The sequence below is a fragment of the Oncorhynchus clarkii genome, chromosome 12 (assembly GCF_045791955.1).
Source record: "Oncorhynchus clarkii lewisi isolate Uvic-CL-2024 chromosome 12, UVic_Ocla_1.0, whole genome shotgun sequence".
NCBI lineage: Eukaryota > Metazoa > Chordata > Actinopteri > Salmoniformes > Salmonidae > Oncorhynchus > Oncorhynchus clarkii.
Genome location: NC_092158.1, coordinates 71,827,804 through 71,852,945, shown reverse-complemented (window position 1 = coordinate 71,852,945; position 25,142 = coordinate 71,827,804). Strand labels below are relative to the sequence as shown.

Below are 25,142 nucleotides of genomic sequence, written 5' to 3'. Positions count from 1 at the left end.
TAAATCAACGAAGTCCGTTGTTTAAACATCCATTGCAAATGAGAGCCTAATAGTTCCTCACAAAAATCTCCCCCTCGATAATCACCAAGCCTCGGTGTGAAAGAGCAAAATATAATGATCTGATGATCCCATATATTCAGTGGAAACGTCATAAAATACTTAGCCTTTCCCTTGCTCAAAAACAGCTGTCTGTCCCGAGCTCACCGGTGCCTAAACTCTGAGTGCTGAATAGGCTAGTTGATACAATGTTGCACGTTAGGGCCGATCCAGTTGATTGATTTGATACAATGTTGCACTTCACAAGCAACAGCTCAAGTCAAGACAAATAGAAAGGAAGGCAGACAGGCTGAGAAGAGAAGTTCATGTTATTGAAAGAACCAGAATTTTCATCAGTATATTTTCTACTGTTTTGATGTATTTTTACTTTGTTGACAATGTAAGTTATAGGTCAACAGCTGCATTGGCCATTTCGGAGTTCCATGCGCTCATTTAGGCTATTTAGCCGCCAATGTCATATGGCAGAGGCCGGTCCTCTCGCATTAGTTGATTTTGACATTTTTATAATTATCCACGTGGCAACCATTTTGAGAACCGCAAACATTATTATTGAAATGAAACTGTTCCATCAAGATGCACATATGAAAATCAGAACTGACCAGCAGATTTGGTAGAAATTGTAGGATAAATTGTAGGCTTATGCTTCCTCACACTTTAAATCTATAAAGTCTTTATGAAATAATTGCCTCCACCTTTCTACGGTCAGATTTTCAAGCAAGGTAAGACATGCCTCATAATATGAAGCAAAACACTCAGGTTTCAAACAAGACATTGGGGCTTGATCTAACTTTGAAGCCCATATGCTATAGGTTTGGGAGTTAGGCTACTTTGTGTCGAGGAAAAGAAGTCGGGTGGGTGGGTGTGAGTCTATGATATTTTGGTAAGCTGATCCAGAGGGGGCTGTCCAACACACTTCTGTTAGAAGTTCAAACAAGAGTTGATGAAGCATGTCGAGAACCAGACCAGCAGAAAAACTGTCAGAGAACAGATAGACAACAGGCCTAGGCTTTGTGTCATGCTACCTTGAATAATTCTTCATTAAGCGTCTATTGACGCACTCATACATCAATCTAATTAACATAATACATCTAACAGTTTAAGCTAGAGATATCTATTTCATCATATATATATATTTTTTACATGGGCAGCATCTCAATCCACCACATTCGCCTATGTCGCCCTTCTGCATCTGAGGTGAAAAGTAGCAGAGATACAGCGCTGTTTGTCAGATCAGAGGACATCCCGAAAATCGGTCTCATCACAAAAACTGACTAATATGACCACTCTATGGAAAGATGAGACTCTCACTAACACAATGTTTTTGCTCAACGACCCCCACAAGCGTCACGGGACTTGTCTGAAGGTAACCTGTTACCGGTTTTAAAAAATGGATGGAAGTATGGAGGTAGTTTTGTGCCAACAAAAAAAGGGGTTAAATGTAAATGTTAAATGTAAAAAAACTATATACAGTAGCAGTCATAAGTTTGGACACACAAACTCATTCAAGGGTTTTTCTTTATTTTTTCTATTTTTTACATTGTAGAATAATAGTGAAGACATCAAAACTATGAAATAACACATATAGAATCATGTAGTAACCAACAAAAAGTGTTAAACAAATCTAAATATATTTTATATTTGAGATTCCTGAAAGTAGTCACCCTTTACCTTGATGACAGCTTTGCAAAATCTTAGCATTCTCTCAACCAGCTTCATGAGGTAGTCACCTGGAATGCATTTCAATTAACAGGTGTGCCTTGTTAAAAGTTAATTTGTGGAATTTCTTTCCTTCTTAATGCGTTTGAGCCAATCAGTTGTGTTGTGACAAGATAGGGGTGGTATACAGACGATAGCCCTATTTGGTCCATATTATGGCAAGAACAGCTCAAATAAGCAAAGAGAAACGACAGTCCATCATTACTTTAAGACATAAAGGTCAGTCAATCTGGAAAACTTAAAAAACTTTGAACGTTTCTTCAATTGCAGTCACAAAAACCATCAAGCACTATTATGAAACTGGCTCTCATGAGGACTGAAACAGGAAAGGAAGACCCAGAGTTACCTCTGCTGCAGAGGACAAGTTCATTAGAGTTACCAGCCTCAGAAATTGCAGGCCAAATAAATGCTTCACAGAGTTCAAGTAACAGAACATCTTAACATCAACTGTTCAGAGGAGACTGCGTGAATCAGGTCTTCATGGTCGAATTGCTACAAAGAAACCCCTACTAAAGGACACCAATAAGAAGAGGAGACTTGCTTGGGCCAAGAAACACGCACAATGGACATTAGACCGGTGGAAATCTGTCCATTGGTCTGATGAGTCCAAATGTGTGATTTTTGGTTCCAAACGCTGTGTCTTTTTGAGACGCAGAGTAGGTGAACGGATGATCGCCGCATGTGTGGTTCCCACCGTGAAGCATGGAGGAGGTGTGATGGTGTGGGGTGCTTTGTTGGTGACACTGTCTGTGATTTATTTAGAATTCAAGGCATACTTAACCAGCATGGTTACCAAAGCATTCTGCAGCAATACGCCATCCCATCTGGTTTGGGCTTAGTGGGACTATCATTTGTTTTTCAACTGGACAATGACCCAACACACCTCCAGGCTGTGTATGGACTAGTTGACCAAGAAGAAGAGTGATGGAGTGCTGCATCAAATGACATGGCCTTCACAATCACCTGACCTCAACCCAATTGAGATGGTTTGGGATGAGTTGGATCGCAGAGTGAAGGAAAAGCAGCCAACAAGTGCTCAGCATATGTGGGGACTCCTTCAAGACTGTTGGAAAAGCATTCCAGGTCAAGCTGGTTGAGAAAATGCCAAGAGTGTGGAAAGCTGTCATCAAGATAAAGGGTGGCTACTTTGAAGAATCTCAAATATAAAATGTATTTTGATTTGTTTAACACTTTTTTGGTTACTACATGATTCCATATGTGTTATTTCATAGTTTTGATGTCTTCACTATTATTCTACAATGTAGAAAATAGTAAAAATAAATAAAAACCATTGAATGAGTAGGTGTGTCCAAACTTTTGAGTGGTACTGTATATATTTCCTGAGCTTTCTTTTATCTCCTAGATATAGGACAGATACTTCAAAACCTTATTCTTTCTGATTAAGTTTTTTGACTGTCTGTTTTGCCATTTATGAATGCGTTATTCAATGCGTTTCTATAGTGGTAGCCAAATTCTAGAATATTTGTACATTTTTTAATATACAGTATCTACAGGGGTCCTAAAATTCCAAATCAAATAGCTAAATGATCCATGGTATGACCATCTTAAAACAATTTCATATGTTAGCTTAGTAGAACCCCCCCCCCCAAAGGCTTAGACTTTAGAGGTTTTAACAGGCAAATCTGCGCCCAGCTGCCCACAAAGGCCCAAAGTAATGCTTAAACTCTGCTAATTGAGTAAAGAGGGGCTTGTGAATGAGGGCTGTAAACCAACTATCCAAAACAAGCTTCCATAGCCTGATGGAGGAGGGGGGGGGGGCTTAGGGATGGGGGTTGGTGGACCAGGCTGGTTTCGTTTCATGGGAGAGAGCCCTGGTGGTGTGTGGGTGCTAGTAGGGTGGGTTGGTGGGTGGAGGGTAGAGGAGTTTGGGGGTGTAGCTGTAGTGCAGCTGGGGTCACATGTTGGCACTCTGACAGATGAGGTTCTGGGGTTTCCACAGCTGTCCAGTAGCCCCCCCCCCCCCCCCCCCCCTTCTCCCCCCACCCCCGTATTCCCAGAAGCCCCGGCTGAGGCCGTGACAGAGGGGCCTTGAGTGCTGACTTCCTGTGGAGGCCAGGAAACAATTTTACACGGGGATTAGACGGCTTGGAGGGAGAGCAGACCAACAGAACCACCCCCCCACCCCCAACACTACACTACACCCCCGTGGAAAGACCATGACACAGTCAGGGAGAGATGAAGCTAGGAGAAGAGACAAGACACTCCCATATTAACCTGCTGTTTCAGGTTTGTGTTTAATATTCAAACGTTTCAATTGATCTGTTGTGAGTAAGCAATCTATGGTCTGACGTGTAAGTCACCACTTCAGCGTTGTCCCGAGGAGGTTTTTGTGTTTGAGATGTCAGGAATTTGGTGAGAGAAGGAAAAATACCCTTGTGGTGCTTTGTTTACGGAAGTGTAAGGGAAGTGGAAAAGTCCTGCAGCTCAGATGGCATATATCTCCCTCTCCCTAAATCTCTCCCTCTTTCTTTCTTTTTCTCCCCCTCTTCACTCCGGTCTTTCCACTGTAGGCCTAACACCAGCACGCTAAGCAAAACCATCTGTTTGCCCCACATAAACGGGAAGCTAGCTAACAAAGAAAGAGAGAGAGGGAAGAGAGAGGCGGAAGTAGAAAGAGTAGGAGAGAGGGAGTGCCAGAGGGAGAGAGAGAGACTGAGGGAGATGGAAATTAATAATTATCTTTTGGGTGAATACAAATATACACATGCCCCATTTACTGTACTAATGATAGACAATTTAACTGTACACAAATCTTATCAAATCAAAAATAAAATACAATTGTATTTGTCACATGCTCCATGCTACAGGTGTAAACCGTACAGTGAAACTTACTTACAAGCCCTTAACCAAAAATGCAGTTAAAGAAATAGAGCTAAGAAATATTTACTAAGTACAAAATAAAAATAAAAAATGTATAATAACAATACAGATGCTATATACAGGGGGACCAGTACCGAGTCAATGTGCGGGGGTACAGGTTAGTTGAAGTAATTTGTACATGTAGGTAGGGGTAAAGTGACTATGCATTGATAATAAACAGCGAGTAACAGCAGTGTAAAAAGAAAGGGGGGGGGGCAGTCAATGTAAATAGTCCGGGTGGCCATTTGATTAATTGTTCGGCAGTCTTATGGCTTGGGGGGTAGAAGATGTTTAGAAGCCTTTTGAACCTAGACTTGGCGCTCCGGTACTGCTTGCCGTGCGGTAGAAGAGAGAACAGTCTATGACCAGGGTGACTGGAGTCTGACAACTTTTCGGGCCTTCCTCTGACTGCAGGAAGCTTGGCCCCAGTGATGTACTGGGCCGTACGCACTACCCTCTGTAGCACCTTATGGTCAGATGCTGAGCGGTTGCCATACCAGGCGGTTATGCAACCGGTCAGGATGCTCTCGATTTTGCAGCTGTAGAACTTTTTGAGGATCTGGGGACCCATGCCAAATCTTTTCAGTCTTCTGAGGGGGAAACAGTGTTTCTTCACGACTGTCTTGGTGTGTTTGGACCATGATAGTTTGCTGGTGATGTGGACACCAAGGAACTTGAAACTCTCAACCCGCTCCACTACAGCCTGTCGATGTGAATGGGGGCATGTTCGGCCCTCCTTTTCCTGTAGTCCACAATCAGCTCCTTTGTCTTGCTCACGTTGAGGGAGAGGTTGTTGTCCTGGCAGCACACTGCAAAGTCTCTGACCTCCTCCCTATAGGCGGGCACTATGGTATTGAACGCTGAGCTGTAGTCAATGAACAGCATTCTCACTTAGGTGTTTATTTTGTCCTGGTGGGAAAGGGCAGTGTGGAGTGCGATTGAGATTGCGTCATCTGTGGATCTGTTGGGGTGGTATGTGAATTGGAGTGGATCTAGGGTTTCCGAGATGATGGTGTTGATGTGAGCTATGACCAGCCTTTCAAAGCACTTCATGGCTACCGACGTGAGTGCCAATGGGCGGTAATCATTTAGGCAGGCTACCTTCGCTTTTTTGGGCATAGGGACTATCTCTATGCATTTGTGTGTTCGTGTGCAAATACTTGATGTGTGTGTGTGTGTGTGTGTGTGTGTGTGTGTGTGTGTGTGTGTGTGTGTGTGTGTGTGTGTGTGTGTGTGTGTGTGTGTGTGTGTGTGTGTGTGTGTGTGCGCGCGTGTATGTGTGTTGTCTCATGTGTCTGAGTAAGAGAAGGCTGACAAATAAAACAGTCTGACTGCTCAATATTCTAATTTATCCATGATTATCACCGCCACTGGGCTCTCTCTCGCTTTCTCTCTGCGTGGCCTAGTTTCAATCTCACGCTCCCGCTCACTTTCACAATCCCTCAACAGGGAAGGAAATAAAGCATCTGACCAGATCCAGCTGACAAGGCATCCTCATTTCTGACCAGAGTGGACAAAATACATCTCTGTTATGCTTCATACTGATGGAAGACACATGAACCCACATGGAATTCCACAGAGGCCATATGAATAGAAAAAGTACCATCTCGTTATGTTGAGATCGTTACTTATCTGATGATTATGGCACAAGTTGTTTTGCCGAGATCAGAAGATCATTCTCTCATGATCATGATATAACAAAAAATGTTTTGTCGAGATCACGAGATAAACTCTATAAATAGGAGTGGACGTATTGATGCTAGATTGACAGTATGGCGGAGGAGAGCCCACGGTGGATCAGCGCATATGTTTTTATTGATTGCTACACTAAAGTATGGTACATTTCGTGCTATTATTATTTAATTTTTGTTTGGAGCAACAACGCAGCTAACTTGGCTAGTCTTATGAGGTGAAGTTTACATACACTCGTTTTTCAACCACTCAACCAAATTTCTTGTTAATACAAACTATAGTTTTGGCAAGTCGGTTAGGACAATTCACTGTTTCACAATTCCAGTGGGTCCGAAGTTTACATACACTAAGTTGACTGTGCCTTTAAACAGCTTGGAAAATTTCAGAAAATAATGTCATGGCTTTAGAAGCTTCTGATAGGCTAATTGACATCATTTGAGGCAATTGGAGGTGTACCTGTGGATTTATTTAAAGGCCTACCATCAAACTCAGTGCCTCGTTGCTTTACATCATGGGAAAATCAAAAATTGTAGACCTCCACAAGTCTGGTTCATCCTTGGGAGCAATTTCCAAACGCCTGAAGGTACCACGTTCATCTGTACAAACAATAGTACGCAAGTATAAACACTATGGGACCTCGCAGCCGCCATACCGCTCAGGAAGGAGACGTGTTCTGTCTCCTAGAGATGAACGTACTTTGGTGCGAAAAGTGCAAATCAATCCCAGAACAACAGCAAAGGACCTTGTGAAGATGCTGGAGGAAACAGGTACAAAAGTATCTAAATCCACAGTAAAATGAGTCATATCGACATAACCTGAAAGGCTGCTCAGCAAGGAAGAAGCCACTGCTCCAAAACCGCCATAAAAAAGCCAGACTACAGTTTGCAACAGCAAATGGGGACAAAGATCGTACTTTTTGGAGAAATGTCCTCTGGTCTGATGAAACAAAAATAGAACTGTTTGGTCATAATGACCATCGTTATGTTAGGAGGAAAAGGGGGAGGCTTGCAAGCCGAAGAACACCATCCCAACCATGAAGCACGGCGGTGGCAGCATCATGTTGTGGGGGTACTTTGGTGCAGAAGGGACTGGTGCACTTCACAAAATAGATGGCATCATGAGGACAGAAAATGATGTGGATATATTGAAGCAACATCTCAAGATGTCGCAAATGGGTCTTCCAAATGGACAATGACCCCAAGCATACTTCCAAAGTTGTTGCAAAATGGCTTAAGGACAACAAAGTCAAGGTATTGGAGTGGCCATCACAAAGTCCTGACCTCAATTCTATAGAAGATTTGTGGGCAGATCTGAAAAAGCATGTGCGAGCAAGGAGGCCTACAAACCTGATTCAGTTACAGCAGCTCTGTCAGGAGGAATGGGCCAAAATTCACCAAACTTCTTGCGGGAAGCTTGTGGAAGGCTACTCGAAATGTTTGACCCAAGTTAAACAATTGAAAGGCAATGCTACCAAATACTAATTGAGTGTATGTAAACTTCTGACCCACTGGGAATGTGATGAAAGAAATAAAAGCTGAAAGAAATCATTCTCTCTACTATTTTTCTGACATTTCACATTCTTAAAATAAAGTGGTGATCCTAACTGACCTAAGACAGGGCATTTTTACTAGGATTAAATGTCAGGAATTGTGAAAAACTGAGTTTAAATGTGTTTGGCTAAGGTGTATGTAAACTTCCGACTTCAACTGTAGGTAGTCTTGTTAGCTAGCTAGCTAGCTAGCTTGTTATCTATGCTGGTTGTTAGCTAGCATAACTGATATGTGTATAATTGTAAGGGACACTTCTGCTTTATGGATAATATTAACATTTACAGAGTGGGTGAGCTCCATTCTTGACAGGCTGATCAAATTCAATAGCAGTGGTCTAAGGCACTGCATCTCAGTGCTTGAGGCGTTACTACAGACACCCTGGTTCGAATCCAGGCTGTATCACAACTGGCCGTGATTGGGAGTCCCATAGGGCGGTGCACAATTGGCCCAGCATTGTCTGTATTTAGCCGGTGGAGGCGGTCATTGTAAATAATACCTTTTTTTTAACCGACTTGCCTAGTTAAATAAAGGTAACAACAACAAAAAAAGAGGCTGTCTGCAAGGAGCATTACATATGAAACATCTTACAAGCCAGCATTTTGATTTATCAGCCTCTGGGGCTGCTATTGAATCTGATCAGCCTGACAGGAATAGAGCCCACCCCTGGATCAGATATGCATCTACCTATAAAGCACGTTGACAGCTAATCTGCCTGCAAGGAGCCTTGCCTATGAAACAGCCTACAAGGCACCAACCTTATTTCTAAGCCTCTGAGGCTGAAATTGAATCTGATCAGCCAGTCAGATTAATTAGTCTAGCTAACAATAGCAGCTAACAAGACTACCTAGCTAACTAGCTAGCCAACAAGACTACCTAGCTAACTGGGAAACAGTGCAGCCTGTCAGGCATCGACGAGCGCATTGCGATCAACACAGTCACAGGGCTCCTTGATGAGGTGGTTGTCGTGAACAAATGAATGCGTGGTACTTTTGATTATCTCGTTAGGAGATAAATAAGTTGTGATCTCGACATAAGAAGGGATTCATTTTTTTATGTCATATGTCCTCTCTGGACTAAATATATGAGGGATTGGGCTTTCAGAGTCTGACTTGAGTCTACCGGTCAGTCAGACTCACAGTGGCCAGAGTAGCTGAGCTGATGAGTAATTGATTTTGGTCGAGATCAAATTAAAGCAACGAGACGTTAATTAAAGTTGTAAAAACACAGTGTCCTTGCTCTGAGGCTTGGAGGACCGTGGTCAGAGCCAGACTGCTGTTATGTTCAGACAGACATGCTTCAGAATACAAAGTACGCCCTCCTGAACATGGCTTGCATCCCAAATGGCACTTTATTCTTTATGTAGTGCACCGCTTTTGACCATGGCCCATAGGACTTTGTTGAAAAGTAGTGCACTATATAGGGAATACGGTGCCATTTGGGATATAGCCATGGTTGCCCGATCAAAGCCCTCTCATGCAGAGTTATGTTACATCAGTCGCTGAGTAACCAGCCCAGGAAATGACATGGGAGTTGAGATTTGTGATCCGAGGGGTCAAACGTCCAGATACGGCTAACTGGGGGCGTGAAAACAGCTTCATCGCACAACACACTCGGCTATGATGAGGTCAACCAGGAGGTCAACGTCCAGCTTTAAACCATGGCTCATATACAGAGGTGAAAGCTATGTAAGTTACCCAGACTTTATTAGACATCTGAACAAACACACGAGCAACTGTCATATAACACAGAGGCTTCTTAAACAAACACCGGTCTCTGGGGAAACCTTCAAATACAACACATACTGTAGGTAGGTAATGAGCAATCACAGACCACAGTCTCATTGTGGAATCTGTGGAGGGAGGGAAGAGGCCCATATTTCTCTCAAGTCCCCATCCTATCCTCCTCCCATCCCCCTCTCCGTCTCCAGTGTGCCTGGCTGGTTCTCTGTCTGAGCTGAGACGGAGGGGGCTGGTGGGAAAATGGGAATGTGGTGATTAAGAGTGGGCCTATATGACCTCCCAGCTCTAAAAATACACTGTTTACTCAAGACCACTGCCAAGGAATTCTGGACTAGGAAGAGGGGAGTGCATAAATGTGTTTTGGGGGGGAACCGGAGAGAGAGGACAGGAAGTGTGTCTGTGTGTGAGGGCATGTGTGTGTGTGAGGGCATGTGTGTGTGTGTGAGGGCATGCGTGTGTGTTAGGGCATGTGTGTATGTGTGGGGGGGGGGGGGGGGGGCTTGCATGCGTGTATGTGACTTTGACAATGTGCGTGTGAAGGAAGGGAATGTCTTGAAAGGAGGAAAACAATGCATTTCAGGAGCACTGACACACACACAGGCAATTACCACACAGATCACATCCAAGGACTTCTTGGAACACACACACACACACACACACACACATACATACACTTCCAAAGACCGTTGTAAACACTGTCTCTTTCAGTCTCTTCCAGCCATCATTGTCTGGCATCCCACACCAAGAGTCATGCTCTTGACAGAGAGAGTGTGTTTCATAGAATGGAGAATAAAGAGAGGGACAGAGAGAAAGAAACCGAGAGAGAGGGGGGAAAAAAGCTAGCGAGAGCTTCCCTCAGTGGTCCCACTGTGTTCTGCCTCCTGTGTGTCTCCTAGCCTCCCACTCCTCTGTCTGTCTCTGGCCTGCCAACGAGGGGCTCGGTTGAGGCGGGAGAGGGAAGGAGTTGGGAGAAAATAGAGATTATGTGAGACAGATATGGATGCATGGGAGCGAGAGGCTCCTGTCCTGTTTGAGGGGCAGGCAGTAGGCCACGAAGGCATTTCATAAAGGCACCAGCCAGACTGTATGGGTTGGGGATGTATGTCAGGCCTCTGTTAGACATCATGGGCCTGACTGCTGCTGACACTGTGCTTGGCACCACATGCTGGGATGAGGGGGCGACTACGGTCTGTCTACTGACTGCCTACTGACTGCCTACTGTCGGTCTGCTGACGGTCTACTGACGGTCTACTGTCGGTCTTCTGACTGCCTACTGACTGTCTACTGACTGTCTACTGTCTGTCTACTGACTGTCTACTGACTGCCTACTGACTGTCTACTGACTGCCTACTGTCGGTCTGCTGACGGTCTACTGACGGTCTTCTGACTGTCTACTGACTGTCTACTGTCGGTCTGCTGTCGGTCTACTATTGGTCTACTGTCGGTCTTCTGACTGTCTACTGTCGGTCTACTGACTGTCTACTGACTGTCTACTGACTGCCTACTGTCGGTCTGCTGACGGTCTACTGACGGTCTACTGTCGGTCTTCTGACTGTCTACTGACTGTCTACTGTCGGTCTACTGTCGGTCTACTGACTGCCTACTGTCAGTCTACTCTCGGTCTACTGACTGTCTACTGACTGCCTATTGTCGGTCTACTGTCGGTCTACTGACTGTCTACTGTCGGTCTACTGTCTGTCTATTGTCAGTCTACTCTGTACCAGACAGGCACCATGGGTGAGCTGCCACTCTGGGTTAGTAGGTCAACGCAATGGGAAACTAACACGCAACACCTAACATAAAATGGACATATGTTGCCCATATGGGCATATGCCAGCCCTCCCATCCGATCCCACACCTGTCTCCTCTCTCTCTCTCTCTCTCTCTCTCTGCAGTATCACATCTCAATCAACCTAGCTAACCAGAGGCTTTTGTTCACTTCACACTAGACACTGTGGACGTGAATACACATGTAACTACGCCCACTGAGCTGCTCAGGAGAAGCTCTCTATCCGCAGAACAGAACGTGAAGCCTGCAGGGCTCATAATGAGCAATAACGACTACATGACATGACTAATCATGTTCAAATGAAGGTGCTATAAAGGTTAGTGCACACAGACGGAGGTGTGGGATGACCTGCTGGAACCTATACTCTCCTATTCCGGATGAACAGAAATCTACAAAGCTCACTTTCAGAATAGCACAAACTCTCAACATCCCTTCAATATTGCAGTGCTTTTCAATACAGATCTACTCTGCTTAGCCTGCATTCACTTGTGACTAAAATTCATGCCTTGAATTGTCTAACTTGACTCTAAATGGGCCCCTAAAAAATGAATTAAACTGGTCTAATCTATGCCAATATATCTGAGATAAATGTGACTATACGTCAGTGTCTCCTCCCTGCTTTGTAATGGGCCATTAGAAAGGTGTGGCCAGTGGCCATGTAATGGCCGTGTAGCACAGCATCTAATTCTTAGTGTGATGATTATAGTCAGTCAGTTATTTGACACACTCCCTCTAGCACCAGCAGTAAATCACCTGTGTGACAGCTCTGAGGCCTATCGCTCTTCTCTGCTCTGTGGAGGTGGCAGCACACACACACACACACACACACACACACACACACACACACGCTTGTGCCAGCCTCGCCCCTCTAGGGTGTGTTCCTGAAGTGAGATTGAGTCACCTCGCTCACCCTGTCCTCCCTCCCTCCCTCGCTCCCTCAGGAGGCTGCATGTCCCGTCTGACTTGAGGCTTCAGAGAGCCTCAGCTCACCGCTCCCTCAACGCCCCCACCCTCAGCCCTCCTCCCTTTCCTGTTTGAGTTGTCCTCTTGTAGCGAGTTGTGACATTATCAGACATGTATACTGTTCATCAGCTACGTTATATAATTCTAGGACTTTTCACCACGCCGTCTGTGCTCTGAGAGGACTGAGACTGAGATTGCCTGGGAGTGAGGTGGGAGAGAGGAGGGGGTAGATAAGGATATGATGCCTGACTGATAGTGTGATGCAGGCCTGAGATCACTCATCTCCCCCTCAACCACCACCATCCCACACTCACGTCATGTCTTGGCTCCCGAGTGGCACAAGGGGTCTAAGGCACTGCATCACTGTATCATAACCGGCTGTGATTGGGAGTCCCATAGAGCGGTGCACAATTGGCCCAGCGTTGTCCGAGTTAGGATATGGCTGGAGTAGGCCGTCATTGTAAATAAGAATTTGTTCTTTAACTGACATTCCTTGTTAAATAAATAAGAAATTGGGGTGTGTGTGTGTGTGTGTGTGTGTGTGTGTGTGTGTGTGTGTGTGTGTGTGTGTGTGTGTGTGTGTGTGTGTGTGTGTGTGTGAGATCTTGCACCCCGGTGTGAGAGTCCCGCTGACACATGGCCTGCGAATCTGGTAGTGGTATTGGCGCGTCCTACAGATATAGAATCTTAATTTGATAACCCTGTTGTAACTTGTAGTGTATTTGAGGTTTAAAAGGCTTCTGAAGTTTGTGATTTTCCCTTACAAAAAATGTATCAAACCCTACAAAAATTACCATTAATTCACATTTCTTGTCGCTGCAGGATAACTTTTATGTTGTAGCAAATTGGCTTAAATTAAGATCCTACGTGTACTTCTGCATGTGTGTGTGTGCATGTGTGGTCAGGCATACTATGAGTCTTGTGGTGAGAAACCCCATGACCCAATCTCTGTAGAGGGAAGTAAAAGATAAAAAGATTGAGTACTAATGATGTCCGTGCTTCGTGACACATCACGTACACAGAATCATACATGAACATCAAGAGCTATAGAGGAACTGACTTCCTAAAAGCAGCACAACGTGTGTTCACTCACTCACACACACACACACATCCACTCACACACACACAAACAACTTACCCGTTTGTCCCATTGGCTGTGCGAGTCGGCTGAGAGAGAGTCACCTCAAGTGGACCCTGTGAAAAAAGCAACAACAAAAAAAACACTTAACCCAGCTAGCACATTTGGTTCCTTGAATGTCGTGGACACGTACGTTTTTGGTTTCCCATTGGTTCTGGGAATGAAGCCATACGTTTCCTGACCGGTAAAACATTCTGAGAACGAAAGTGAACATTTAGCCTGTTCTGGGAACATTCATATTTTGGTTGAAGGGAGGTTCTGAGAACGTTTTACTATGGTTCCCTGAACGTTTCCTGAGAGGTTTTATTAATGTTCTGAGAATGGAAATTATAGGTTATTTGAAGGCAATAAAAATAAGGTTCTGTGAACATGTTTCAACAAGACTTTTAATAACACTGTTAGCTTAGTTGAACTGTTTTGAACTCCAAGCACAAATCAACATGTATTTGCTTAGGCATTAATCATGTAAACACATGTATTATTTTATTGTGGCACATCAGTGAGATTTGAATATATGACCTTCTGTTCTGTATCCATGGAATTAGTCCACTGGGCCACCAGGATGGAGCTAGCATGCCATGTATTTTAACTCATTCAAAGCTGTTCATTTGAGTCTATTCAAACAGACTCCATTTCAAAGGAAACAAGCACTGATTAAGATCCGGTGTGGCCAATTAGTAGGCGCAACCCACACAGCTGAACAAGCTTAACAAGACAGAGGATAGAGATAGTTTTGTTGATGCTACAGAACATTAGTATTTTTTAAATAACATTCTTAGAAAGTTCTCTGGACGTTACAAAAACTTTTCTTGTGGTTTTTATGGATCTTATTTGTATGTTCTCTGATCTATTTGAGAACATGACTTTAAATAGAACCATGATTCCTCATGTAGGAAATGTTATGCTGAAACTACTGAAAATCCCAGAGAAGAATGTTGTTTCTAACATACTCAGAACAATGTAAGCACATGACTTTAAATAGAATCATGAGGAAACCTATAGGAAATGTTATGCTGAAGTACTGAAATTCTCACAGAAGAACGTTGTTTCTTAATGTTCTCTGAACTATTTGAGAATATTCTCAATTGTTAAACCAGTTGGAGAACGTTCCTAGAATATTACCAACATTTTTATTAAATGTAACCATGTTTGAACTTTTAGGAAACGTTCTGTTCAAGTAGTGTAAATGAGCTTTGAATGTTCCAAAGCCAAGCAACTATCCTGCACCATTCCCAGGAGGTTTTGGGAAGGTAGTGTGTAAAATAACCATAGGACCAACACCCTCTCACCAAGATCTAAGAAACGTATGGTTCTCATAACGTTATGTGCTAGCTGGGAAGAGTCTGCATCCTGATTACAACATACATGTGTAATGAGAGAGCTATGGGCCCATCAGTTCAAGGTAGATAACCCTTAGCATGGTAGGTTCCCAGGTAGGTTCCCAGGCAGTCTAGATGGGGTGATTTCATCCCTGAAGGTTTGCCCCCCAGCCAACCCTGTGTGTTAAAGTATAGCATTCTGCCTGCCTTTCCTGGCAACCACACCAGGCACATAGCTGCTCTGTTCTTGTAATGGTTGGCTTTCACATGCAAGGGTGAGATGGCTGGGAGAAATATGGCATTCAATACAGGCTCATTTAACACAAGAACCAGGAACAGAGGATTATTTTGTGCTTTAGCTCAACACACACCCCCACGCCCTTTTATTCACATCCAGTCGTTTCTGTGAAAAAGGCAACTAACATCAAATATTTGTGGTCGGTCTTCTTAGCAAACACTTCTAGCCAGAGCACTTGAACCTTTAGGTCACTAGACCAACCAAGGCTGTAACACCGTATAGCCTACCCTCACATGCTGCTGGCACTCCTCTTTCAGAGAGAGAGAGAGAGAGAGAGAGAGAGAGAGAGAGAGAGAGAGAGAGAGAGAGAGAGAGAGAGAGAGAGAGAGAGAGAGAGAGAGAGAGAGAGAGAGAGAGAGAGAGAGAGAGAGAGAGAGAGAGAGAGAGAGAGAGAGAGAGAGAGAGAGAGAGAGAGAGAGAGAGAGAGAGAGAGAGAGAGAGAGAGAGAGGCCAGACCAGGGAGACAAACAGACTAGGCCCATAAATGAGGGTGTAGAGACAGACTCCTGTTTCTACTTTAACTGCACTGATGATTAAGCAGAGGGCTTTTTTTCATTTCCTGGAAAATCACAACGAGGGGCCAACATCATTTCCCTGTACAGTACTTTTCCTCTTAAACAGCCATCTATCCCCACCCCTCTCTCTGCTGCACACTGAGAGATGTGTCAACTGAATACACGGAGCCCCTGCTAGCAGTCAAGTTGGAACAGTGAACTTTTTATTCTGGACGCCCTGCAGCCAGGGGCTGGAAAGGAGATTTACCTTTTACTGCGTATGGGACCTTGGGAAACCTCATCAGAGCTAGCCTGTGATCCAGTCGGCCCGTGTCCGTGGTGCGCTGTGTGTTTCTGTGGCCTGTGATGTTGTCTCTGAGGAGTCACAGCCTTGAGGGAGGCCCTGCAGCGGCCCGGCCCCGGGTTCCGGCCTACCTGAAACACTATCCAGGTCAGCTCTGGGCCCCTCGCTGTTCAAACACCACATGTTACTGCTGGGTCTGCTAAGTTTAGGACTCTGCCTCTGCAAAGTGCTTCAGAAAGTTTTTGTTTTTTTTAAGTGAAAAGAAAAATTAAACTACTAATGTACAGTACGCGCTCTGTATCAGGGTAGATGCCGGGCGGAGGGCCGAAGGTCAAATGAAAGGATAAGAAGAAGGTGTGAGTAATGTGATTGAGTTCAAGTTTAAACCAGGGAGAGGTACTGCAAACGTCAGACGAGCCCGATAGGAATGACTGAATGGTGTCGAAAAGCATTTTGTGAATGAGGCTCGGGCGGGCTGTGGCCCTCCCCTGCTCCTGGCTCTGCTTGGCCCTCGTCGACCCTCAACCAACTGGCCAAGTCCCGTTCCCTAGACATTCTGCTCACACCAGACACAGCCTGAGCCTGCCATGTCTGACTGAGAGAAAACTGGTGATGGAAATGATTGCCAATTGCCATATGGGAAGTCTGCTTATAAATCCAATAAATAAACCCCCCCCCCCAGTCTTATTGTGAGTAGGTACTCTCTACGAAAAGAACACTGTCACTGAACATTATCTCCCCTGTCTGTTTATCTCGACCAGAGATTCCCAAACTTTTTCACTCACACTTATTTCCTGCAATTCTACACATTTTGTCATGGGGTGCAGAGAAAATGTTGCAGTTTTAAAGCTAATTTTCTTGCAATTCTGTACATTTTGCCTTGTCTAATGTGTATTCATGTGACATTTGAATGACTCAAACATTACAATAAAATCTATGGGCTAGTTGATCTGGACAAGTGATAAATATACAATGACTGATATGACAAGAGGAAAACTGATGATGCACTACCCAATTTCAAAATCGCACTTTGTGCATTCCACTATTACAACTTTTAAGAGTATGTTGAAAGCCCCTGCCGATCCCTCGCCCCCAGTTTGGGAACCACTGATCTAAGCTACCTCTTTAAATGCATAGTCCCAAAGATGATAGAAGGAGAAAAGAAGGAGGGAACGGCGTGCTTTTCAGAAGTCTGGAGGAGTCGATCTCGAATGGAGAGAGTAGACAGAGTGGAAGAGAGCGCAGGCAGGGGATGAATCATCCGGACTGGAGCCGGGGCTAGGGAAGGAGGGAGAGAGAGATGCCGTGATGTATTCGTTCCGTGGCTCACTTCCGCTCTCCTCTGGCACCACCACCACACCCTCCTCCCTCCTCCCCCTGCCTGGCCCTGCAGCTCTCCGGGGAGGCTGAGTAACCAGGATGAAATGCTCGGGCTCTGCCAACGTCAGCCTGAGGACCAGATGTGTGGCCTGAAGGTGGTGAGGCCGCGACGCAACGGAAACCAAATATAAACCAGTGTACCGTAACACCTCTGAAGACTCTTTTCTAATAAAGAGGGAGGAGGGGAGGGCAGAGGCATCGCCGTTAGCCGGTTAACGAGACCCACTTTCAGGCAAGCCAGGACTGGACCTGCTTCTTCCCGGTAATGCTGGCAGCTGTTGTAGACGGGCACAATGCCCGGTGGCAAACATAGCTAGGCCTAACTTCATATTGCATCTAGCAGAATGCTGAGATTTAAGTGGAAACATTGAAGGGAGAGAGAATGACGGATGTCCTCTCTTAAAATTAGTGCCCTGGCTATCTCAACACTGGAGGCATTCATCTCAGCCTGCCTGACTGTTTGGGCAGCTGTTGGGAGAGCAATTTCTTTGAATCCGGATTGTAAACATGCATGGGAAAGGTTCTGAACTGGCCTAGGCAGGGACCGCTCTGCCAGCCAAGCCTGCACAAGCGTCACAACTGAGTCATGCATCCAACCTCAGCTGGAGCACAGGCCAGGCACAGAGCATCACTCCATAGTTTCAGTATTATGGCTGTTACGCTTCACAACCCTTCTTGGCACCGCAGAGGAAAACGTTGACGTAGTAGATGGTGGTGGTGGTGAAGATGTTGGGTGGATGTATCTGGAGAAGAGGGGAGACTCGTCACTCCTCCACCAGGCCTATGGGTAGCTGTGGTCACCCCTGGCAGCAGCAGGGACCATTTAGCTAACAAGCTTTTAGAGAGAAAATGTTCCAACACACACGCACAGGGAGGGCTGGGAGGTCTGACCTACTGCCTCAAAGTGCGGCTTGTCAAACGCTGGACGTAACTGAGGCCACTGTGTAAACAGTGGAACTTCCCTGTAGGGCTTTCCCAGGACCAGGACTCATCTACGACACCCACCTTCCGACCCCACCCCCAAAACCACCATTGACACCATGGAAAGCTAAATATTACAGTTCACAAATCCTTTGATTTTCCTTGGGATGGACGGCCTTTGGAGTCAGTGCTGTAATGGTGCATACCACCCTGCATACCACTGCTAGCTTGCTTCTGAAAATAAGCAGGGTTGGTCCTGGTCAGTCCCTGGATGGGAGACCAGATGCTGCTGGAAGTGGTGTTGGAGGGCCAGTAGGAGGCACTCTTTCCTCTGGTCTAAAAAAAAATATCCCAATGCCCCAGGGCAGTGATTGGGGACATTGCCCTGTCTTTCGGATGGGACGTTAAACGGGTGTCCTCGCTCTCTGAGGTCATTAAAGATCCCATGGCACTTATCGTAAGAGTAGGGGTGTTAACCCCGGTGTCCTGGCTAAATTCCCAATCTGACCCTCAAACCATCACGGTCACCTAATAATCCCCAGTTTACAATTGGCTCATTCATCCCCCTCCTCACCCCTGTAACTATTCCCCAGGTCGTTGCTGCAAATTAGAATGTGTTCTCAGTCAACTTACCTGGTAAAATAAAATATAATAAAAATAAAACATCTTAGTCTGGGTCAGCTGAGGTCTAATGGTTGGCTCAGCAGGTAGTATTGACTGGTCGTATCTATATCCAGCACACATCAGTGAGAAGGGTCAGGCCGGGAGGAAACAGGATTAGCAGTAGACAAGAAATCAATAATCAATATTTTCTCGGGAGTTGTGTCCGGTTGTAGTTAAGGAGCTGATACAATCTCAAGTGGGAGGTGAGGCCTACTGTTTGTAGAAAAGGGTATGAACACACAATAACCTAAGTCACTGGAAGCAAACCAAAGCCAGTGGTTTGAACAATAGGCCAAACCCTCATCACCACTCATTCACATAGCCAATGCTCACTGTAGTCCACATGATACAACATGGACGGCCACACAATGAATGTGAAATCAGATCATTATTGACAGGGATGTTCTTTAGAGGTTACTCTCTTTGTTCTCTTTTGAGAAAGGAAGTGTGCAGCACACTATTGGGTAAATCCATATGAACTCATTTCAAAAACGATTTCATAATTTCCTGCACAAAAATGTTTTGAATAGAAATGTAGATTTTTTTAAATCTTTAACGTCAATGATCTGAAAACGTGTCAACTCTGATTTTGTTCATACGTTGTAGCTTAGACCCTACTTCAGATCCTCTGAGGTGTTTGTGTTGTGCCGCCGTCGGTTGAGACACAACATGCTGTTGAGTACAAATCAAAGTGTATTTGTCACGTGCGCCGAATACAACCGTACAGTGAAATGCTTACTTACAGGCGGCTCTAACCAATGGTGTGAAAAAAAGGTATGTGTGTGTGTGTGTGTGTAGGTAAGTAAAGAAATAAAACAACAGTAAAAAGACATTTGAAAATAAGAGTAGCAAGGCTATATACCTGTTAGTCAGGCTTATTGAGGTAGTATGTTCATGTAGATATGGTTAAAGTGACTATTCATATATGATGAACAGAAAGTAGCAGAAGTGTAAAAAGAGGGGTTGGCGGGTGGTGGGACACAATGCAGATAGTCCGGTTAGCCAATGTGAGGGAGCACTGGTTGGTCGGGCCAATTGAGGTAGTATGTACATGAATGTATAGTTAAAGTGACTAAGCATATAAGATAAACAGAGAGTAGCAGCAGCGTAAAAGAGGGGTTGGGGGGGGCACACAATGCAAATAGTCCGGGTAACAATTTGGTTACCTGTTCAGGGGTCTTATGGCTTGGGGGTAAAAACTGTTGAGAAGCCTTTTTGTCCTCGACTTGACACTCCGGCACCGCTTGCCATGCGGTAGTAGAGAGAACAGTCTACCTGGACTGGGGTGGCTGGGGTCTTTGACCATTTTTAGGGCCGTCCTCTGACACCGCCTGGTGTAGAGGTCCTGGATGGCAGGCAGCTTTGCCCCAGTGATGTACTAGGCCGTACGCACTACCCTCTGAAGCGCCTTGCGGTCGGAGGCCGAGCAATTGCCGTACCAGGCAGTAATGCAACCGGTCAGGATGCTCTCGATGTTGCAGCTGTAGAACCTTTTGAGGATCTCAGGACCCATGCCAAATCTTTTTAGTTTCCTGAGGGGGAATAGGCTTTGTTGTGCCCTCTTCACGACTGTCTTGGTGTGTTTGGACCAATCTAGTTTGTTGTTGATGTGGACACCAAGGAACTTGAAGCTCTCAACCTGCTCCACTACAGCCCCGTCGATGAGAATGGGGATGTGCTCGGTGCTCCTTTTCCTGTAGTCCACAAATCATCTCCTTAGTCTTGGTTACGTTGAGGGATAGGTTGTTATTATGGCACCACCCGGCCAGGTCTCTGACCTCCTCCCTATAGTCTGTCTCGTCGTTGTCATTTCAATCATAGAAAACAAATCTGAGAATGGACCTATCCCTTCAGACTAGCTGTAGCTGGTACACCATTAAAATGTCAATTCAATGGCAATTTTAAGTTTTAATTACTACCTCAAAGATGGCCGCCGGTCAACCCACCGTCGAATGTCAAGTGGTCATGTCTATAATATTATCTATCCTTCAATGATTTCAATAGATTTCCTATGGAGGATTGACAGTAGCCTAAAATGTAAAACAACATATCCCATTCAAGTCAACATTCTCTGATATGTGGACCTCCAACTATCTTTGTGGCATTATTTGAAAGTCTAAATGTCTATTTGATTCTCATTTTAGTACATTATCAGACAAAACATGACACCCACCTGTATTCAAGAGCATGTTGTGTCTCAACCGATGACGGGCACGACACAAAAACCTTAGATTATGTCAAATAGGGTCTAAACTACAACATATGCAAATATGTAATTAAAAAAATAATAATTATAAAACAGTTTGACAACCCTGTTCGTAAGCTTCTAAATGATATCAACCGGTTATCTTTTCCAGTGATGAAGACATGTCTCATGGTATGGTGGGGTATGCAATATAGGTCAACTTTGAGCACATTTCTCTCTTGAAGGTTTTGGTATCCAGGTCCAAAAAGTCACTTTCTGAGCAACGGGCAAATCATTTGGAAGGTTTAGTTCAAATCAAAAGGGATGCTGTCAAAAAGTGAGTGAACTCAAATTGATTTAACCCACTGTAAGTCACAAAGGGGTAATGACAGAGAGAAGACTTGATTGGCTAAGAGGGGTGGAGACAGTTTTTGGCCTGGATATGCATGGCTAGGTTTGATGGGGGGGTTATGCTATATGGTGGGAGGTTGAGCACAAGAGGTTGGTGGCACCTTAATTGGGGAGGACAGGGTTGTGGTTATGGCTGGAGCGGAATAAGTGGAATGGTATCAAACATGGGTTCCATGTGATTAATGCCATTCCATTAGCTCCTTTCCAGCCGTTATTGTGGGCCGTCCTCTCCTCAGCAGCCTCCACTGGGGTAGAGTGGGTCTTACTTTAAACCCATCAAGCGTCCTTAACCGAGACATACTACAATAGCCCTGCATTGATTGAGGAAATGGACCATGGATGGAGTTTTTTTTTAGCTATCACTGCCAGACAGATGGTGCATAATGATCAAGACATGGGATGTTTGCCAAGAACAACTCTCCAGTACGGACACCTCTCTGGATCCCCCTGAGCACCAGATGTTCCTCTTATCTCCGGACCAGACCAGTCTGTTAGTGCCATTGGACTGATGGGAAGAGGCCTGCCTATCCATCGCAACTCAAGACCATTTCCATAAAAAAGTATCTCCCTCCAGTTTCTAAAGCATACGTGTGTAACAGCTGGCAGACAGGACAGATGATAGGAATGGATATAGACTATCTATCTTCAGAGGTGAACAGGAGAGGAGAGTGGACTATTTCGGCTGGATGGGTGTTTCATGTTCTCGTTGTGGAAGAAGACATGCTGCCCAAGTCAAGCTAAGCACTGCAAGCAATACAGAAAATATGACTGAAAGCTTAACATGAAGAAATATTGAATTAGGCCTACAACTAGAGGGCTTGTTATGCTGCGGTCAGTAATACTGACTTTGACAATGAATTCTAGGTAAAGCTCCTTTTTAATGGACATGTGAGGAGGGTACAGTACGTTGTGTACTAGATTGATGTGAAGAGGTTACCTCAATACAGGGTAACAATGACCCCTCACAAGTGGGCGGACAATGCTGAACTCTCTGTGCCCGATTAGAAGACTGACATTACGGAGAAGACAAGGCCATAGTCTTGTTTGCCATACAGTGGACGGAGGCCACAGGATCGATTCCATTCAACAGTAGGCTTTTTGGTTGCATCACACTGTGTGAGATTACTCAATGTTGCCCAGGCTTCAAAGAACAGGCCAAGCACACATTCTGTCTGTCTGCATGCCCTGTATCCATGACAGTGGAACTGTATTTTATTGTGATGGAGGGAGCAGGTCACATGAATGACCTGACACACTCCCTGTATCCTGGAAAATGAATCAGTTACTCAGCATGATGGTAGTAGAACCACTTCAAAACTGTAAATATGGGCTCTGTAACAAAGCTGATCTAACACAACCTCTAGTCTAGGCCTATCTTTGTGCACATAGGCCTGCTCATTCCTGCCTATGTCTGCATGTCAACATTTTAATCCATATTGGATAGGATTCTAAAGGGGAACATGGTTCTTTTTTTTGCATGGATAGACCTTGCCCCGGCCCAACTCCACATCATTTTCCTGCTGCTGAATCCATAGCCAGCCGTGAGTGTATTCATGAGCTGGTGTTCAGGGCAAAAATAAGGAAGGTGGGTAACTAGGGTGACAAGGAGTTGTGTAGCCAGCTATACCTCTCTGTGGTGAGGAATGAAATTGGTTCATCGACTTATAGCTGCCACTTGTGTGTTGCCCTTCAAAGCAAGCTGCACCATTATTTATGCTGGCTATGTAGGTTATGCTTAGTTATAACTATGTTATAACTCAGCTCACTGGTCACCATAACAACACCCAACCGTAGCACGCGCTCCAGCAGGTATATCTCACTGGTCATCCCCAAATCCAACACCACCTTTGGCCGCCTTTCCTTCCAGTTCTCTACTGCCAATGACTGGAACGAATTGCAAAAATCGCTGAAGTTGGAGACATATTTCCCTCACTAACTTTAAGCATCAGCTGTCAGAGCAGCTCACAGATCGCTGCAGCTCTACACAGCCCATCTGTAAATAGCCCAACCAACTACCTATCTCATCCTCATATTGTTTTTATGAACTTTTCTTTGCTCTTTTGCACACCAGTATTTCTACTTGTACATCATCATCTGTACATCTATCACTCCAGTGTTAATTTGCTAAATTGTAATTACTTCGCTACCATGGCCTATTTATTGCCTTACCTCCTTACTCCATTTGCACACACTGTATATAGATGTTTCTATTGCTATTGACTGTACTTTGTTAATCCCACGTGTAACTCTGTGTTGTTGTTTTTTGTCACACTGCTTTGCTTTATCTTGGCCAGGTCGCAGTTGTAAATGAGAACTTGTCCTCAACTGGCCTACCTGGTTAAATAAAGGTGAAATAAAAAATAAAATAAAAAGAGAACTATGTTATAACATGTAGATGTGTCATAGTAAGCAATCAGATTCAAATACAATTTATACTTTGTGTACTCTCAAACGTGTTCCATACAGGTGAAATACTTTTTATAAACATGTAGCGTCAGCCATTGTGGTGTGTTATTATAAATTGGTATGTCCCCCTATGTAGCACAATCCCATCTGACTGACATATTGGCTGTTCTTTAGTAGTCATGAAGATCAGAATAATACATAGGCTGTGCATAGATGCGTATGACAGGTCTTAACAACGACGTATAACTGCATCATAGGGGAGGAGGGGGCAGACAAATCATATTAACATGGGAATACTAATAATGCATGCAGATAAGGTTACTTACACGTCCGTTGCAAGTCAGATCCTCCTTGTTGCGCAACTCAAAAGATTCTTCCTCCTCTTTCTCCCCATAGTCCCGTCCGAGCAAATTGAAACCCTGTCTGCAGCACAGAAACCAACAAAATCCTTGCACAGGCATTCAAATCGGGTCAAGTCAGGTGTTTTCGACTATTCTTGTCGTAAAGTCAACATTCAACGTCTGGCCTCTGGGGTTAGGCGTGTACGTCTCACAGTACGTAACTAAATCCAGAGTCGCGTGAGGATAACATCCAAGTTGAACAGCTTCTCTCCATAGACTTCCAGAGGGAATATGACAAACAGACACATACGCCAAAAGAACTGTCCAACACTAGCCTATAGAAGGAACATAGAAGCTATCGAAGAGTTCAACCTGATGAAAATGAGTCTGAAAGTTATGTCAAATCTGTCCTACCAAAAGTCTAGTTGTTGCCTTGTCCCGAGACTTTGCTCGTATCTGAAGTCGTTGCGCAAGTTATCACAAGCTAACTAAAATACCAATGTATCTACTTTGAAGCCTAAATACCACTACTGGCTGACAAAACCATGAATATTGTAAATAAAAGACATATAAAGAAATCAATATGAGGAGCGAAATTCGTGTTGCCTGCTACTATTCACATACTACAGTGTTGTAGCTAAACTAAAGGGTAGGCAGGCGATTATGACTTACTTGACTTGAGTTTGAACAAAAGCGTGCCAGAGATCAGCCAGCCTTGAATGGGCGGGTCGAGCCGTCCCCTCATGTCGAATGCGAAATATAACTGGCTTGGACTATAACACGACCAGAAAAGGCACGCCTATCTTACACGCACCCTCTTCCAACGGACTATTGCGTCACATGCCTCTTTGATGACCCACGACTTTAGCATCCTTGCCCATCATTCTTGAGAAAAT

General features: G+C 44.6%; 1 protein-coding gene across 3 annotated transcripts in view; it reads right to left on the bottom strand.

Annotated features, from left to right (window-relative positions):
• LOC139421190 (unconventional myosin-X-like) overlaps positions 1–24,901 on the bottom strand; it is a 52,854-nt gene extending 27,953 nt beyond the window's left edge. The window contains exons 1-2 of one of the 3 annotated variants that reach the window (XM_071171822.1): positions 24,232–24,901; positions 13,525–13,580 (exon numbers count right to left, since the gene is read on the bottom strand). In XM_071171822.1, coding sequence (XP_071027923.1) covers positions 13,525–13,580; positions 24,232–24,366 — 191 coding nt within the window. In that variant the 5' untranslated portion in view covers positions 24,367–24,901. The remainder of the gene's footprint in view (positions 1–13,524; positions 13,581–24,231) is intronic. The other 2 variants (XM_071171823.1, XM_071171825.1) reach the window with 2 other exon arrangements.
• Between the last annotated feature and the right edge of the window lie 241 nt (positions 24,902–25,142).